The sequence below is a fragment of the Coregonus lavaretus genome (genome assembly GCF_964263955.1).
Source record: "Coregonus lavaretus genome assembly, chromosome: 2".
In the NCBI taxonomy this organism is placed as follows: domain Eukaryota; kingdom Metazoa; phylum Chordata; class Actinopteri; order Salmoniformes; family Salmonidae; genus Coregonus; species Coregonus lavaretus.
In genome coordinates, this window is record NC_139989.1 from 19,180,431 (window position 1) to 19,200,111 (window position 19,681).

The 19,681-nt window shown below is 44.0% G+C and overlaps 1 protein-coding gene across 1 annotated transcript in view; it reads left to right on the forward strand.

Annotated features, from left to right (window-relative positions):
• LOC311102960 (voltage-dependent L-type calcium channel subunit beta-1-like) overlaps positions 1-19,681 on the forward strand; it is a gene marked incomplete at its 5' end in the record, with an annotated part of 87,530 nt that overhangs the window by 34,514 nt on the left and 33,335 nt on the right. The window contains 4 exons of the mRNA XM_084144457.1: positions 13,722-13,844; positions 14,019-14,155; positions 14,334-14,410; positions 14,918-15,057. Of these exons, the coding sequence (XP_084000583.1) occupies positions 13,722-13,844; positions 14,019-14,155; positions 14,334-14,410; positions 14,918-15,057 (477 nt within the window). The remainder of the gene's footprint in view (positions 1-13,721; positions 13,845-14,018; positions 14,156-14,333; positions 14,411-14,917; positions 15,058-19,681) is intronic.

A 19,681-nucleotide genomic window follows, 5' to 3' on the forward strand; every position in this document is an offset into this window, starting at 1 on the left:
TGGTCTCGGGCATAATCCGTCCCTCGTCGTCTCCTTTGGGTGCAGGTTTCTTTTTCGTGGAAAAGAAGGACAAGTCATTACGCCCCTGTATCGATTTCAGGGGTTTAAACAACATAACTGTTAAAAACAAGTATCCCCTTCCACTCATCAACTCAGCTTTTGAACCTCTGCATGGCGCCACAGTGTTTTCCAAGCTCGACCTCAGGAATGCTTATCACCTTGTCCGAATCCGAAAGGGAGATGAGTGGAAAACCGCTTTCAACACTCCACTGGGACATTTTGAGTATTTGGTCATGCCCTTTGGGCTTTCAAATGCCCCTGCGGTTTTCCAAGCCATGGTGAACGATGTTCTTAGGGATTTTTTGAACCGTTTTGTCTTTGTATACTTGGATGATATTCTTGTTTTTTCCAAGTCACCCGAGGAGCATGAGTCACACGTCCGTCAAGTCCTTCAACGGCTCTTGGAGAACAAGCTGTACGTCAAAGCAGAGAAGTGTGAGTTCCACAAACAGTCTACATCGTTCCTTGGATTCATAATTGAGAGCGGGCAGGTGAAGGCGGACCCCGAGAAGATCCGGGCAGTGACGGAATGGCCCACACCCACCACCCGTAAGCAACTTCAACGATTTTTGGGCTTTGCTAACTTCTACCGTAGATTCATTAAGGGTTTTAGTAGAGTGGTGGCACCCCTTACAAGACTCACATCTCCTAAAGTCCCTTTTCGGTGGTCCCCTGAGGCGGAGCAGGCGGTAGGGGTTTTGAAGGAACTGTTTTCCACCTCCCCCGTGTTGATACACCCCAATTCCTCTCTGCAGTTTGTTGTGGAGGTGGACGCGTCGGACTCAGGTGTGGGAGCAGTCCTCTCCCAGCGCTCCCCCACTGACCAGAGGCTTCACCCCTGTGCTTTCTTCTCCAAGAAATTGTCACCCACAGAACGGAATTACGACGTTGGAAACCGGGAACTGCTGGCGGTCAAGCTTGCACTGGAAGAATGGCGGCACTGGCTGGATGGAGCTGAATTGCCGTTTGTGGTCTGGACTGACCACAAAAACTTGGCTTACATCCAAGCCACTAAGAGACTCAACTCACGCCAAGCCAGATGGGCCCTGTTTTTTAGTAGGTTTAACTTTATTCTTACATACAGACCGGGGTCAAGAAATGTTAAACCAGATGCTTTGTCCCGCCAGTTTGCTGACCCTTCGGAGACCAGCGAGCCTGAGGCAGTCCTGCCTTCCTCATGCGTCGTGGCGGCTGTTCAGTGGGAGATCGAGTCTCTTGTGAAGACTGCACTTGCCACGGACCCGGGACCGGGTGATGGACCTCCCAACCTACTCTTTGTTCCCGAGACGGTCCGGTCTCAGGTGTTGCAGTGGATTCACACCTCCCGTTTTGCTGGTCACCCTGGGATGAGACGCACGTTGACGCTGCTTAGGAGACATTTTTGGTGGCCTTCAATGGAAACTGACGTTCGGGCTTTTGTGGCAGCCTGTTCAACCTGTGCTCGGGGCAAAGCCTCCCATCAGTCCCCTTCGGGGCTGCTGCTACCCCTCCCAGTTCCCAGCCGTCCCTGGTCCCACATTGCCATGGATTTTGTCACCGGCCTACCCAAGTCTGAAGGTAATGATACTATACTTACCATTGTGGACAGATTCTCTAAATCTGTCCACTATATAGCATTACCAAAATTACCGTCTGCCAGTGAGACAGCGGACCTCCTAGTCCAACATGTATTCCGTCCCCATGGAATACCTGTGGACATCGTATCTGATAGAGGCCCACAGTTTACTTCCCGTGTTTGGAAGGGTTTCTGTTCTGCTTTGGGTGCTTCCGTTAGTCTGTCCTCAGGGTTTCATCCCCAGACCAACGGTCAAACAGAAAGAGCCAATCAGAACCTCGAAGCAACCCTTCGGTGTGTGGCTGCTCAACATCCTTCATCCTGGGCTAAACATCTGCCCTGGATAGAGTACGCCCACAACTCCCTCACCGCCTCTGCCACCGGTCTTTCACCCTTCGAGGTTACCATGGGTTATCAACCCCCTCTGTTTCCTGCTCAGGAGAAGGAATTGGCTGTTCCTTCGGTTCAGGAGAACCTCCGCCGCTGCCAGAGAGTGTGGAGCGACGCTCGGGAAGCATTGCTTCGGACCACCGACAGGAACAAGACAACAGCGGATAGGAGCAGGACTCCCGCACCTGTGTTTCATCCTGGTCAAGAGGTTTGGCTGTCATCTAAGAACGTACCTCTTCGTACCAAATCACGCAAGCTGTCTCCTCGGTACCTGGGTCCGTTTGTGGTGGAGTCCATTATTAACCCCGCTGCGGTTCGTTTGAAGTTGCCTTCAGCCATGAAGATACACCCTACCTTCCACGTCTCCCAACTGAAACCTGTGTCCTCCAGCCTTTTGTGTCCGCCGGCTGATCCACCTCCACCTGTTCGCCTCATTGACGACCATCCGGCCTACACCGTCAGTAGGCTCCTGGACTCTCGGAGGCGGGGTAGGGGTCTCCAATACCTAGTCGATTGGGAAGGTTATGGACCAGAGGAGAGGTCTTGGGTCCCTAAGCGTTTTGTGTTGGATCCTCAGCTGATCACGGACTTCCATCACGACAACCCTGACAGGCCTGGTGGGTCGCCAGGTGGCGACCATTGAGGGGGGGGTACTGTTATGTGGGCAGCTTGTCTCTCCCTGTTCTGTTTCCCTTCCTCCTTGTTTTGTCCCCTCTTTTTCTGTTGTATGTGTGTTTGTCCCCTTTATGTGGGTGTGTCTGGAGTGGAGCAGGGGGCGGGCTCAGGATCTGCCTCTCCTGTGCAGCTGCGGGTTGTTTCCAGTGATTCCTGCCTACGCAGCTGCATCCTATTCTCTCATCAACCTACACTACTTATTCCTGGGCATGGCTCTCCACCGGCGCCAGATCGTTGTTCTTACCAGAGCGGTAACTTGGCTCACCAGTAAAGTTATTTTGTCTTTGTCTTCAGCCTGGCTCTCCACTCTCCTTAACCTGTCGTTTGTTTTGTCTTCAGTTCAGTCATACCTCCCAACCTGCCTGCCTGCCTGCCTGCCTGCCTCAGCCTCTCCTTCCTCCGGAGCCGACTAGCCCACTCTGTTCCTTTACTTCAGTTGTTTTTGGACTAAGACAATTTGAACTTTTATTAAAATATTTTTGTTTCTTCCACTCCCTTTGTCGTGTTGGTTTCTCTGAGTGCTGGGTTGAACCATAGCCATAACATTACCTCTAGGATTTTGCCTGTGGTTAGCTCCATTCCTTTCTTTTTTATCCTGAAAAACTCCCCAGTCCTTGACGATTACAGGCACATCCATAACATGATGCACTATGCTTGAAAATATGGAGAGTGGTACTCAGTAATGTGTTGTATTGTACTAGTTGAAAACATTTATGGAAGTACTGTATATATGGAGAAAACAATTTTTTTCTCCTGATCTTGCTTATATCTCTCAGATATAGGACAGACACTTCAGAACAAACTTCCTTTTGATTTTTTGAGGGACTATCTGTTGTTCTATGTAGTGAATCTGTTATTCAATGTGTTTGTATGGGCTAATAGCAGTAAGGCCCAAAAACGTACAATTCAAAATCAAATAGCAATATGATCCCCGGTTTAGACAGGGCTTAGACCCTTATTGGTTTTAATCCCTGTAACTGTTTTAAAGTTACCATTGGTGGTTTCCTTCCTCTCTGGAAATTGAGTTAGGAAGGATGCCTGTATCTTTGTAGTGACTGGGTGTATTGATACACCATCCAAAGTGTAATTAATAACTACACCATGCTCATTGAATGTCTTTTGTTTTTTTGCCATCTACCAATAGGTGCCATTCTTTGCGAGGCATCAGAAAATCTCCCTGGTCTTTGTGGTTGAATCTGTGTTTGAAATTCACTGCTGGACTGAGGGACCTTACAGATAATTGTATGGGTGGGGTACAGAGATAAGGTAGTTATTCAAAAATCATGTTAAACACTATTATTGCACACAGAGTGAGTCCAAGCAAGTTATTATGTGACTTGTTAAGCACATTTTTGCACCTGAACGTATTTAGGCTTGCCATAACAAAGTTGTTGAATACTTATTGACTCAAGACATTTCAGCTTTTCATTTATAATAAATGTATCAACATTTCAGGAAAAACATATCCAATTTGACATTATGGGGTATTGTGTGTAGGTCAGGGACAAAAAAATCCCAAATTAATCCGTTTTAAATTCAGGTTGTAACACAACCAATTTGTGGAAAATACTGTGTGAATACTTTCTGAAGGCACTGTATGTAGTGTATGTGAATGTGTGTGGGATTTGTGTGAGAGTGTCAGTGTCGTGTGTGTGAGTGAGTGTGTATACAGTCTATATATAGTCTTGTGAGTGTGCATAGAGTCAGTGCAAGATGGGGTCATGCAGACAGTCCGGGTAACCATTTAATTAACTATTTAGCAGTCTTATGGCTATATTATTTTATTTTATTATGGCTTGCCTGCGTTCCAAATGGCAACCTATTCCCTTAAGTGCACTTGACCAGACCCCAATAGGGCACATAGGCTCTATTTCCTCTGTACAGTAAGTGTTTACTGTATATAACACATTAACGGTGCACTAGGCAGGTGCTTGTGAATGACCGCCTTATAAACCATTACAGTCACTGAGATTGCACTTCCCCTGACCCGAGCCCTCTCTCTCTCTCCTCTCTCCTCTCTTTCTCTCTACTCTTTCTCTCTCTTTGGCGTGAGGCCAGATCACTGAGCATCTATTTTTACAGCTCGTCTATCATGTAAAGTGGCTGGGGTAATCCATGCCAGGTTATCTGCTAGCGACTTATCTTTTTAATTAGTGAGCAAGAAGGGGCTCTCTCTGTGAAACATCCGGCTATATGCTGGCCTGATTGCCTCTTTACAGGCAGACCGACCAGGGCTACGTCACAAATGGCACCCTATTCCCTATATAGTATACGTCTTTTTGACCAGAGCCCTACACTCTTAGAAAAAAGGGTCCTTCGGCTGTCCCCATAGGAGAACCCTTTTTGGTTCCAGGTAGAACCCTTTTGGGTTCCATGTCGAACCCTCTGTGGAAATTGTTCTACCTGGAACCAAAAGGGTTCTTCAAAGGGTTTTCTTAAGGGGACAGCCGAAAAACCCTTTTAGATTCTAGATAGCACTTTTTTTCTAAGAGTGTAGGGGTACCCTATGGGCCCTGGTCAAAAGTAGTGCACTACACAGACGGGTTGGCTGACAACGTCACGAAAATGATGGGCGCGCATCGATTGGGCTGGAAGCTGTGCATTGTTATGATTCTGAATGTTCAGATAGCTAGCAACATTGACAAGAAGCTGCCATGTGGGGAATCGTAGGTGGCTCGTTTCATAAAGTTTTACCTTGTTGATGATACCATGTCTTGTTGATTTCATGTCAATGCTAATATGGCTAAAATTCGCTAGCTAGCTAACCAACAACTGCAACAATGTATTTGAGAGACAACAAGTGCTCATTGTGCAAATGTATTTATACTGAACAAAAATGTAAACGCAACATGCAACAATTTCAAAGATTTTACTGAATTACAGTTCATATAAGGAAATCAGTCCACTGAAATAAATTCATTAGGCTCTAATCTATGGACTTCACATGACTGGGCAGGGGCGCAGCCATGGGTGGGCATAGGCCAATTTTATAATTTTGATGTCTTCACTATTATTCTACAATGAAAAAAAAAAGTACAAATAAAGAAAAACCCTTGAATGAGTATGTGTGTCCAAACCTTTGACTGGTTGTGTATGTTTTCAATAAACATTTGGAGATGAAATATAGTTTGTCAACATCTAAGCCAACTCCGTCTGTTTTGCCCCGTAGTAGGCTACACGCGAATGTTCGTTCCATAATGTAATTAGCGGAAAACACAGTTGTCAAAAGCACTGCACATGCGAGCGGTTTCATGTGACAGAGATCAAATTTACGTTAGAAATATAGAAAGATGGGAGATCTAAAGATGCAACAACTAGCATGGGTTGCGCATATGACTAGGATTGTGCCTTTGGCTATTGGACAATAAAATAAAGTTGATTTGAAAACCAATAGAACATGAGAGAAATTGGCTATATAAAGTCTTTATAAAATAATTACCTCCACGTTTATTGAAACAAATTTTGGCTCGGCTACTTTGAAGCTAGGTAAGACATGCCTCATAATATGAAGTAAAACGTTAATGTTTCACACAATTAAGTAAATGTTTAAAAAATGCATACTGCTTCCAGCTCACATTTAAAAGTGGTGTGATGTGCTGAAGCCTGCCTACCGTTGCCTAAGCACTTAAATGGCGAATGGGAAGCGCACTTCAATTACTTGTTGAGAAATAAAAATAGTAGCTCTTTTTAATCGTGGCTATCAAAACTGTTTTTAACACGTGACTGCATTTAGAATTGTTGCACAATGATTGGGCTTATAATAGCACGTTTCACTCCAGCAGCAACAGGAGCTGTAGCAGCAGCTCTCGCACTGTCTGACAGATTTTCTGCTCAAAATAGGCTGAATATCTGTATGCTGTGCACTTGTGATAAATAAGAATCATAACGACTAACTAAAATACACACGGGCCAATTGAATTCCACTAAATTATGCAAATATACCTATAGACCGCTAAACATGACCGGTCAAATGTATTTACATCAAATGGTATTTACATCAATGAATAGGCAAAAAAAACATTATTTTGCAATGGAATTATTTTATTCTCCTGGACAATTGGCCGTTGCCAATTTTATTTATCGGCTTTTAAAAAATGTAGGGGGCCAAAAGCCGGCAATTACCAGCTAACGGAAACCCTGGTGTGTGCTTGCCAGAGTTAAATGGAGATGTGTCCCCCTGAGGCCACTGGTCTCTCACATCAGTAGCCCCTCACGGGCCCTTGAGCCCCTCTGTCTGACCGCACAGCTTTAATCAACTCTACAGGCTTCTCCTCCTATGGCAGTGTCTCCTAGCCCAAATCACACTCACATCTGACAACAAACTAGCACTGTCTGCCCTCCTTTCCTCTATCACCTCAGAGCAATACCAAGGAGTCAGAGATACACTGGAGTTAGCAAAACAGAGAAAAACACAGAGAGATAGAGTGACAGAGGGGGAGAGAGATATACAGTATATATAGGGAGAGAGGGAGAGAGGAAGAGAGGGCTCTGGTTAAAAGTAGTGGAATAGGATTCCATTTCAGACACAACCCCAGATTCAAACCAAGACAGACCTCTCGTTTCCTCTGTAAAAATAGCCCCAACAATCAATCACTGTCACCCAATTATGTTCGATATGAATGTAAAATATTCAAATGTCTGGACTTTAGAGAACTGTCCTCATTATCTATTTCATTATGCATGGGCAGTGCTGAAATGGCCATATGGCTCTTCTCATTTATAGAACAAAAAATCCCTGCGCTGGATTGATGAAGGTTAAGGGGACCTTACCACGGCGCATAAAACCACATTTTATGGGCTCGCACTTCAGAGCTAGCACACTATACCCGCTCTGCACGCAATAAGGCTTTACAATCGAATTCAGAACAATCTGAAACATGCTCAAGGTGAGATGATACGAGAATCTTGATTTATGGTGCTAGATCCTCTGTGGCCTGCTAATGCAAGGATGATGCCAGATTACAAGTTACAAGGCAGGCAGAGCAACACGCAGGGCAGGCATCTAATAATGCTGTCAGTACCGGTATAGAGAAGGCTTCCGGATATTAGTTATTGAAATATATATAAAATGGAGTGATATTAAGAGAGAGAGAGAAAAAGAGAGAGATAGAGAGGGGGGGAGAGGACTCTGTGGTGTTATTTGGCAATCAACCACATTTCTTTCTCTAGCTCACCCCTCACTCTCTCTTTCTCTTCTGTTGGTCCTTTCTATATTCTCTCTCTCCCACTCTCTCTTCTCCAACCCCTCACTCTCTTACCGGCTTTTCCTCCCTCTATCCTATTCTATCCCTCTCTTCTCTCTCTATCCCCCTCTCTCATTCTCACCTTCTCCCCTCACTCTCTCTCAATTCTCTCTCTCTTCCCCTCCCTTCGCTCTCTATCCCTCACCCCACCCATTTTCGGTTCCACGGTTACCATGGCACTGTGAGATCCCATAGGCAGATAGCTTCAGTACATTATGTAAATATTTATTTTGAAAAATTCATTTTGCCCATACAAAACGTTTTGTTTTAAGACAAAACAATGAATGTAGCTCATTAATAATCGAATGCCAGCCAGTGTCCGGAGGTTGAGGATGGAGAAGCACGAAAGCAAGACGGCACAGCAGAGGTATGCAGTGATGACGATCATAGGGAGGACTACTCTTGAATTATTATAGAAATGTGGTGTGCTTTCTGGCGCCATGTGACTGCCGTAGCTTCACCCAAGTGGGTACTTCATTTTGGTAGTAGTGAAGGAGTGGCTAGCTAGCTACACCTACTACGGAGTTCATGAACTGCAGTGGCTAAGCTCAAACTTCATCCGAGTCCTATTATGGAGAAGCCAAACAGACGGCAGCGACGGCGAGACACCTTGATGACACCGTGCTGCCTGCCCCCGGACTTGCTTCAGAGACCAGCTTTGCTTTCTCTCCCCCTTATGTCATGACCACCTTCCTCCGATGACCACTCAAGCTACACATTTCCTGACCCTATCAAGAATGATGTTGTTGTTTTACATTTTAAAAAGCGATTCTTTATGTAATGAATAACGCTATAAAAGTTGAATAAATTATTAATTATAATTATACTTATTTTCTTGCTGCAGTCAATACTGCATGCCTAATGAAGGCCTGCCTGTGCTACGTAAAGATGAGGAGATGAACAGTGGGATGGACAGAAGAGGAGAGATGAAGAGAGGAACAGGGGGATGGACAGGAGAGGAGAGATGAAGAGATGAAAAGAGGAAGAGGGGGATGAGAGGAGAGATGAAGAGATGACGAGAGGAACGGGGGATGGACAGGAGAGATGAAGAGAGGAAGAGGGGGATGGAGAGGAGAGATGAAGAGAGGAACGGGGGATGGACAGGAGAGGAGAGATGAAGAGAGGAAGAGGGGGATGGACAGGAGAGGAGAGATGAAGAGAGGAAGAGGGGGATGGACAGGAGAGGAGAGATGAAGAGAGGAAGAGGGGGATGGAGATGAAGAGAGGAAGAGGGGGATGGAGAGGAGAGGAGAGATGAAGAGAGGAAGTGAGGGATGGACAGGAGAGGAGAGATGAAGAGAGGAAGAGGGGGATGGACAGGAGAGATGAAGAGAGGAAGAGAGGAAGAGGGGGATGGAGAGGAGAGATGAAGAGAGGAAGAGGGGGATGGACAGGAGAGGAGAGATGAAGAGAGGAAGAGGGGGATGGACAGGAGAGGAGAACAACCCGGTGCCACAGTGCACAGCGCCTGTCACTTGTGATAATCCACAGTGGCATCTGAGGTCAGGAGAGTGTGTACACAGATGCACACAGGTATGAAATAGCATTAAACACTGTGAAATAGCATTACGCCCTCCACCATGGGCTACTGACGTCACAGACCATGTCATTGATCACTGAGAGACTGGAGAGAGAGAAGCAGTGGAGCATGAGAAAGGTAGTCCCAGTCCCCCAGACCACACAGGCACATACTACCTGCCTTTGTTCTAAATGGTACTCCATTTATTTTATAGGACACTACTTCTCACCAGGACCCATAGGGCTCTGGTCAAAATTTGTGCACTATATAGGGAATAGGGTGCCATTTGGGACACAGTCTCTGACAGAACAGAACACCTTAACACAGCAGCCATGTGGCTTTAAACACACACTCAACCAAGGACACAATGTCCTCTATGTGTCATGTCCTAGTACTGTACACACTCAGGCGCAGTACATTTACTCTAATGACGTTGACCAACACACACACACACGGCCATTTCATTCCTTTCCTGGGATGTGCTGTACTCTCCTGCTAAGCTATTCAGAGAGGATTATAATTATGTGTATTTTTCTTGTTTCTTTAGAGGTTTAACATTGTCGCTTTGCACCTGTTTCATATTTTTAGAAAGCATTATCTGACATTGAAGGACTTCAGGAATGAATGAGAATAAATGGCATCCAGTTTGCTCTTCGTCTGGGAATGGTACATTACATGGCCTGCGTCCCAAATGTCACCCTATTCCATATATAGTGCACTACTTTTGACCAGGGCCCAGAGGGTTCTGGTCAAAAGTAATGCACTAGGGAATAGGGTGCCATTTGGGACATCCATAGGTCTGCATGGTCTCCTGTAGGTCCACTCTACTGGCCAATCATTCTAATGGGGCTCATTAATGGTAGACAATCCCATTGGCTAGGTGAAGGCTGAAGGTGACTGGGACAAATTACACTCCCTCCTCTAAGTATTCTTGATGCCCCCTTTTCTTGGAGGACGATTCTTACCTAACAGTTGTTGCAACATCTATGGGTTTGTATACTGTATAGGCTTAGTGCTTTAAAAGGCAATTTCTATGGTTTCTCACTGGGAGCAGAAATTTGCCTGGGCAATAAACACCAGCAATTTTTCCCTTGAGGCCCCCATTATTAGCCAAATAATGAGCATTCTGTGCAAAAAGGGTTTTCATTGGGTTTATGCTGTATGGATCTTTGATACATTTTTTGCTAGTGGTAAACTAAGCCAGCCATGTCCCATTCCAGCTCCCCTTCCCTTTCTCTCTCATCTACAGGTAAACATTTAGCAAAGGGCCAGGGGAAATTACTGTGGGTTGTATCACTGTGCGTTTGGCTTGGTTCTCCATCGGCCACCAGCGACTGAGGAGCTTGTCACGCTCTCACAGGCAGAGGAAATGTAATCCGTATAAGGCCATGTCCATGTCACCAACTGCTGCTACCGCTGCCACAGACAGACTCAGCTCAGATTACTATCATGTCCAATAACATTATATGTAATTCCCTTCTAAACGATTCTGTCTTAAAAAAGGATATTCTTAAGGCCACAATCAGGTTACGATTTGGAGTCTGTGTATGTTTTTTCTCCCGTCTCTTTTCTCTAGCCAGTGACCTATTTCTTAAGTATTTATTGTTTAAATCCCTTTTCGCAGAAAATGTAATGCCTTACTACGGTGGGGGGTAGGGGTGGGGGATGATTTGTACGACATGTTGCTCCCTCCTGTCTCGTCAAAAAAAGATTGTGGAATTTGCATTCTCTTGAATTGAATCCATCTGTCTGTGTCATAAAGCGGTTATATCACGTTTGTTTTATTCAGATGGACTGGGGCTGCGTCCCAAACCACACCCTATTCCCAATATTGTAGTGCACCACTTTTGACTTTTGACCCTATGGGCCCTGATCAAAAGAAGTGCACTAAATAGGGAATAGGGTGCCATTTGGGACACAGCCTGGGTGGATAGCTGTTCCAGAGGAAAAAGGTCATACATGATTTTATAGTGGGACACAGTGATCCAGCCATCGTACAGATTATATTTACCAACCATTTGCACAAGTGCAGTTTGCTCATTGTTAGTCAGAAGGAAACACAAGACAAAAACAAAGTTTAGTTATGAAACTGTCAAATCATTACAAGACTAATCGTAGTTTTTATTTTTATATAGATAGATAGATAGATAGATAGATAGATAGATAGATAGATAGATAGATAGATAGATAGATAGATAGATAGATAGATAGATAGATATATTTCTTTGACAATTACAATCACAATACAACCACACGTGGATAATGCATTTAAAATCATCAAGGATGACACAAAAAAGTTTTAAAACGTAAACTCAGCAAAAAAAGAAATGTCCTCTCACTGTCAACTGCGTTTATTTTCAGCAAACTTAACATGTGTAAATATTTGTGTGAACATAACAAGATTCAACAACTGAGACATAAACTGAACAAATTCCACAGACATGTGACTAACATAAATTGAATAATGTGTCCCTGAACAAAGGGGGGGTCAAAATCAAAAGTAACAGTCAGTATCTGGTGTGGCCACCAGCTGTATTAAGTACTGCAGTGCATCTCCTCCTCATGGACTGCACCAGATTTGCTTGCTGTGAGATGTTACCCCACTCTTCCACCAAGGCACCTGCAAGTTCCCGGACATTTCTGGGGGGAATGGCCCTAGCCCTCACCCTCCGATCCAACAGGTCCCAGACGTGCTCAATGGGATTGAGATCCGGGCTCTTCGCTGGCCATGGCAGAACACTGACATTCCTTTCTTGCAGGAAATCACCCACAGAACGAGCAGTATGGCTGGTGGCATTGTCATGCTGGAGGGTCATGTCAGGATGAGCCTACAGGAAGGGTACCAAATGAGGGAGGAGGATGTCTTCCCTGTAACGCACAGCGTTGAGATTGCCTGCAATGACAACAAGTTCAGTCCGATGATGCTGTGACACACCGCCCCAGACCATAACGGACCCTCCACCTTCAAATCGATCCCGCTCCAGAGTACAGGCCTCGGTGTAACGCTCATTCCTTCGATGATAAACGTGAATCCAACCATCACCCCTGGTGAGACAAAACGGCGACTCGTCAGTGAAGAGCACTTTTTGCCAGTCCTGTCTGGTCCAGCGATGGTGGGTTTATGCCCATAGGCGACGTTGTTGCCGGTGATGTCTGGTGAGGACCTGCCTTACAACAGGCCTACAAGCCCTCAGTCCAGCCTCTCTCAGTTGTTGTTGCCATCCAGATGTGATGTTCGGATGTACAGATCCTGTGCAGGTTACACGTGGTCTGCCACTGGGCATCTTTCTTTTGGTGTTTTTCAGAGTCAGTAGAAAGGCCTATTTAGTGTCCTAAGTTTTCATAACTGTGACCTTAATTGCCTACCGTCTGTAAGCTGTTAGTGTCTTAACGACCGTTCCACAGGTGCATGTTCATTAATTGTTTATGGTTCATTGAACAAGCATGGGAAACAGTGTTTAAACCGTTTACAGTGAAGATCTGTGAAGTTATTTGGATTTTTACGAAAGATCTTTGAAAGACAGGGTCCTGAAAAAGGGACGTTTCTTTTTTTGCTGAGTTTATTTCCATTGTGGTCCTCTTAATTAAATGGTTCAAAATGTACAAACATAAACATAGTAGTCCTAGGCTACTCAGTAGACCTAGTCTTCTAGGCGTACTTAGGTTACTCAACACAAAACAAAGGACAGGACGACATTGTCAGAGCCTAGAGCAGGACTCCCTCAGTATATCAGCGATCTCAGGCTCCTAAACTGAGTTAGATGATGTTGATAATGGTGATGCCAGATGATGGTGATGCCAGGTGCTGCCAGATGATGGTGCAGTTATTTTTGCCTGCAGTTATTTTTACACCTCACACAATGGGGGAGAAAAAAGCCCCGCAAATAGCGCTACTCTCTTCTCAGCTGGAGATGCTAATAAAAACATCATGCAGAATTAAATTCAGGGAACGAATGCTGCTGTCTCCCAAATCCATGGAGCTCAGCTTTGTCTCCTGACGAAGACTTCTGTGAAGTCAAAACGTGTATTTGGGTGTAGGAATAATGCGCTTGGGAGCAGCCTATTCTATGTGTGGGCCTCTCATTTCCTATCTCAGTATAATGTTTTATTTAGCACTGGTATTCTCAAGTTCAGGATGTGCATATCACCCTTCTTTTCTTCATGCTCAGCTTTTACTACCCCAGACAAATGTTTCAGACTACAGAGAAACTTGACATTATATCATATATTTTCTTGTGTAACCAAAACTTTACATCTCTTAGTTTTCTTTCTTTGGCAGACTAAACCAGTTGCGTTTGCTGTCCGCACAAATGTCAACTACTGCGCCACCAACGATGATGACGTCCCTGTGCCGGGCATGGCCATCTCCTTTGAGGCGAAAGACTTCCTCCATGTCAAAGAGGTCAGGGGTCACAGTACTATCAAATGGTGATGAGGATGATGATGATGATGAAGTGGAGGAGAATGGGAAGAATGATGATGATGATGATGATAAGGAAGATGATGTTGATGACAATGATGATGAGCAGAAGGAGAACACAGATTTATTAACCCTTTTATGTCCGTCCCCCTGTAGAAATTTAGTAATGACTGGTGGATAGGGCGCCTGGTGAAGGAAGGCTGTGAAATCGGTTTCATCCCCAGTCCTGTGAAGATTGAGAACACTCGGATACAACACGAGCAGAGAGCCAAACAGGGCAAGTTCCATTCCAGGTACGTACCATTCCCCGCTACCACCTCACTGCAATCACCATGGAAACTAACATGCACCTCACCCAATCATTATTCTGGCATTGAGCCGACACTTGAGATGTCCGACACTTTCATCAAGCAACACCTCAGATATACTGATATGAATGATAAAGCTGATATGAATTATTTATCTTTGCAGTAAATCAGGAGCAAACTCCTCTACCAGTTTAGGTGAAGTGGTTCCTAACTCGCGGAAATCCACCCCCCCTTCCTCTGGTGAGTAAAGGAGGGCCTTGCAGAAGGCGTTTTGAGAAAGGTTGCCATGTTTTTCACTAACACAAACTCTTCACTCTAATACTTGAGTATTATCAAACTTCCATCAACCTCTAAGAGGGCTTGAAAATGAAGTGTCATAAAAATAGGAGACGATGGTACGTTTTATTAGTAAGGTCATTATTTTGACCTTACTGCTGGCCTATCTTTTGTACACTTCAGGCGTATTGTACAATCGGTTGCTAAATCTACAGGATGTAGCCCTTTAGTGAAAGTGTTAGAATGGTATTTATGTCTTAGCTACTGTGGCCTTAAATGTTTGTTATTGTTTACTGTCATTGCTCACCATAGTTTGACTATAGTTGACTATAGCTTGTATATGGTTTGTATAGTTTGTATATGTGGTGGAATAACCTGTGTATCTGTCCAGTGTTAGGTGTTCAATGTTACCCTTGTAGCCTCCTGTGTTTGCCTCTGTGTGATGGTGGCCTTGTATGTCTGTGTGCATAGCCGTTGACATAGATGCCACAGGCTTAGACCCCGAGGAAAATGAGCTTCCAGTCCACCTCCGCTCCCCTAAAGCCAGTCAGCCAAACACTGTCATGTCACCCACCCTAGCCAAAGAGAAACGAATGCCCTTCTTTAAGAAGGTAAATGTGGCATCTACGCCGGTATTTTCTCTCTATCTCCTCTCTCTGTCAGTCCGTCTGTCCACACAGCTACCCACGACAACTGCCTGACTGTGGCTGCTCAGCATCACCCTGTCCACCGTCTGTCCGCTCGCCCGTTCTGTTTGTCCTCCATGTCCTACCACAGTCCGTGTCTCTTCCCTCCCTCCGCTGGGCGTTCGAGCCATTAGCATGCATGTTGCCTGTTTCTTAACCCTCTCTCTCTCTCTCTCCTCTTCCATCTGGGCCGTAGCTAAGCAGAAGCAGAAGTCGGTAAGTTATATTGCCATGCAGCACGCACCAACCCCTAGCAGGGCCTTGGAGGGAGCCTTGCGGGTCTGGGGGATGTGCATCAGTGATTTCTCTGCAGTGGTTGTGGTCGTTCCTGACACTCCCATCTAACTCACTGTCATCGCTGTGGTCTCTCTGTGTGTGTGTTTGTGTGTGCGTGCATGTTTGATGCAGATTTAGTGGGAACGCATTGTATTCAGATATTAAACCAGAAGAGTGTATCTACAGTAGTGCTGTTGTGGTGACCGTATTACCGCCACACTGGCAGTCATGTGCCATGACCACAGTAAAATTCCACATGTCACGGTAATATCCTTTTATGCACTCTGGACATGCTTTGGTAGTACCCAACTTGCTAGATCATCAGGTCCTAATGGCCTGTTACTCAGGGCTACAGTGGGGGAAAAAAGTATTTAGTCAGCCACCAATTGTGCAAGTTCTCCCACTTAAAAATATGAGAGAGGCCTGTAATTTTCATCATAGGTACACGTCAACTATGACAGACAAATTGAGAAAAAAAATCCAGAAAATCACATTGAAGGATTTTTTATGAATTTATTTGAAAATTATGGTGGAAAATAAGTATTTGGTCACCTACAAACAAGCAAGATTTCTGGCTCTCACAGACCTGTAACTTCTTCTTTAAGAGGCTCCTCTGTCCTCCACTCGTTACCTGTATTAATGGCACCTGTTTGAACTTGTTATCAGTATAAAAGACACCTGCCCACAACCTCAAACAGTCACACTCCAAACTCCACTATGGCCAAGACCAAAGAGCTGTCAAAGGACACCAGAAACAAATTGTAGACCTGCACCAGGCTGGGAAGACTGAATCTGCAATAGGTAAGCAGCTTGGTTTGAAGAAATCAACTGTGGGAATAATTATTAGGAAATGGAAGACATACAAGTTTTTCTGCAAAGGGACCAGGACGACTGATCTGTGTAAAGGAAAGAATGAATGGGGCCATGTATCGTGAGATTTTGAGTGAAAACCTCCTTCCATCAGCAAGGGCATTGAAGATGAAATGTGGCTGGGTCTTTCAGCATGACAATGATCCCAAACACACCGCCCGGGCAACGAAGGAGTGGCTTCGTAAGATGCATTTCAAGGTCCTGGAGTGGCCTAGCCAGTCTCCAGATCTCAACCCCATAGAAAATCTTTGGAGGGAGTTGAAAGTCCGTGTTGCCCAGCGACAGCCCCAAAACATCACTGCTCTAGAGGAGATCTGCATGGAGGAATGGGCCAAAATACCAGCAACAGTGTGTGAAAACCTTGTGAAGACTTACAGAAAACGTTTGACATGTGTCATTGCCAACAAAGGGTATATAACAAAGTATTGAGAAACTTTTGTTATTGACCAAATACTTATTTTCCACCATAATTTGCAAATAAATTCATTAAAAATCCTACAATGTGATTTTTTGGAATATTTTTTCTCATTTTGTCTGTCATAGTTGATGTGTACCTATGATGAAAATTACAGGCCTCTCTCATCTTTTTAAGTGGGAGAACTTGCACAATTGGTGGCTGACTAAATACTTTTTCCCCCACTGTATATTGTCCCTCTAACCACTTTGACATCAATGCAAATGCAATCTAAAATCACATCAAACACTTATCATCAAAACAGTAGGCATATAGTACTTTTAAAACTCACCTCACTGTGATGATCAATTTGAAGTTCAACAGCAGGTTGAAACAGTGTAAAACATGGTTGTTGTGGATGTTGTTTCAAAGCCTAACAATGAAATGGAAGCGCTTTCTAAGGTGATGATAAATTCAAAACATCCATACACATATTAGAGCTTATGCATAGGCTTATGAGGCCGGGAAAAAAAACTGAATTATGATTGTGCCGTTATAGAATACATAGCCTGCCGTATTATACGTATGGCAGAAAAACATCAAACTAAACTCATTTAAGATGGCTTTGGTACATAATTGGTCTAGCCTATACTCCAAAATTAAACAAATTCGAGTAATCTCCTTTGAGTGTGGACTGTATTATTATGCATACTGGATGGACTGGTTACCTTATGCTACACTCCAAAATGTACACTACCGTTCAAAAGTGTGGGGTCACTTAGAAATGTCCTTGTTTTCGAAAGAAAAGCGATTTTTTTGTCCATTCAAATAACATCAAATTGATCAGAAATACAGTGTAGACATTGTTAATGTTGTAAATGGCTATTGTAGCTGGAAACGGCTGATTTTTAATGGAATATCTACATAGGCGTACAGAGGCCCATTATCAGCAACCATCAGTCCTGTGTTCCAATGGCACGTTGTGTTTGCTAATCCAAGTTTATCATTTTAAAAGGCTAATTGATCATTAGAAAACCCTTTTGCAATTATGTTAGCACAGCTGAAAACTGTTGTGCTGATTAAAGAAGCAATAAAACTGGCCTTCTTGAGACTAGTTGAGGATCTGGAGCATCAGCAATTGTGGGTTCGATTACAGGTTCAAAATGGTTAATGCGTGGAGCGAAAACAGCAATTGTGGGTTCGATTACAGAAACAAAGAACTTTCTTCTGAAACTCATCAGTCTGTTCTTGTTCTGAGAAATGAAGGCTATTCCATGCGAGAAATTGCCAAGAAACGGAAGATCTCGTACAACGCTGTGTACTACTCCCTTCACAGAACAGCGCAAATTGGCTCTAACCAGAATAGAAAGAGGAGTGGGAGGCCCCGGTGCACAACTGAGCAAGAGGACAAATACATTAGAGTGTCTAGTTTGAGAAACAGACGCCTCACAGGTCCTCAACTGGCTGCTTCATTAAATAGTACCCGCAAAACACCAGTCTCAACGTCAACAGTGAAGAGGCGACTCCGGGATGCTGACCTTCTAGGCAGAGTTGCAAAGAAAAAGCCATATCTCAGACTGCCCATCTTAATCTTTTCTTTTTATTGGCCAGTCTGAGATATGGCTTTTTCTTTGTAACTCTGCCTAGAAGGTCAGCATCCCGGAGTCGCCTCTTCACTGTTGACGTTGAGACTGGTGTTTTGCGGAGATATTCCATTAAAAATCAGCCATTTCCAGCTACAATAGCCATTTACAACATTAACAATGTCTACACTGTATTTCTGATCAATTTGATGTTATTTGAATGGACAAAAAAATTGCTTTTCTTTCGAAAACAAGGACATTTCTAAGTGACCCCAAACTTTTGAACGGTAGTGTATATCCATGAGTCTGGGGGAGAACATATAGCCCTTGATGATGCTGTTGGTTCTTTGATTGTGCACCTGTTGGGGCAGCGAGAGCATGCTCCTCAAACAGTGGTTGATGCGTGGAGTGAAATAAGTGTTCTACTATTTTTTTCTCAGCTGCTCATATTAAGCACATGCTCCGCTATAAAAACCGAAGTAGCCTACAAAATGGACCAGTGGGAAAGTGCGTGGCCTCCATTCGCTATTCGAGTGCATACAGATGGCATGTCTTGTTCCTGCCCATTTGATAATGGGCCATTCTAAATCTAAACTAATTTGACCTATTAGTAAAGATGAGATTAAATTGAGAATAGTCTGATGGGTGAAAATATGATCACTTGATGAGAGAGCTGTGCAGCCTGAGGCAAGGAACATAGCGCAGGCTTTTTTTGCGACTTTCTCAAATCATCAATAGCCTATAGTCGCACCATGCCGCCCATATATGTTTTGATTTCTAAGACATTCTAAGGTTTGTATCATTCACAACTAAAGTTTCCAAATAACTCTAAATCTAGCATATAGGACATGTTTCAAATGATCACTTTTGCGCTCAACATAGCCACTTCATATGCGCAGTCGCTCCGTAATGGGAAAAATATCCTTTCTATTTCATTCAGCTATATTCAATTATATTCTTCTTAATATAAAATCATATAAAATAAAATAATGGCACAGGATTTATAAGCATATCTTGTCAGCTAAATGAACAACCCTACAGCCTATGACATGGAGCATAGCTAGATAACATAGGCCTACAGTAGGCCAACTCATATTCTGTTCTTCTGAAATACATTTTCTTCATATCATAATGTTTCTTTAGACCTGACTAAAATAAATAATGGATATATTGTGATGGTGTATATTAAATTGATTTATTATATTTTTTAAATGTATATGTTCCAAAGGCACACATCAGCGGCTTGTTTGAGTGGAGGCCTGGAGATGCTAAACGTGTTAATTAATGGTCAATTAACCTGAGACCGCAGTCTTTTGCATGACAATAACCGGCTGACAAAATTTCATGCCCGCCACAGCCCTAATCTACAGTAACAGCTATTAGCATCCTTGTTGGTTTGGTTGTGTTTCTTTATCACATGCAACAT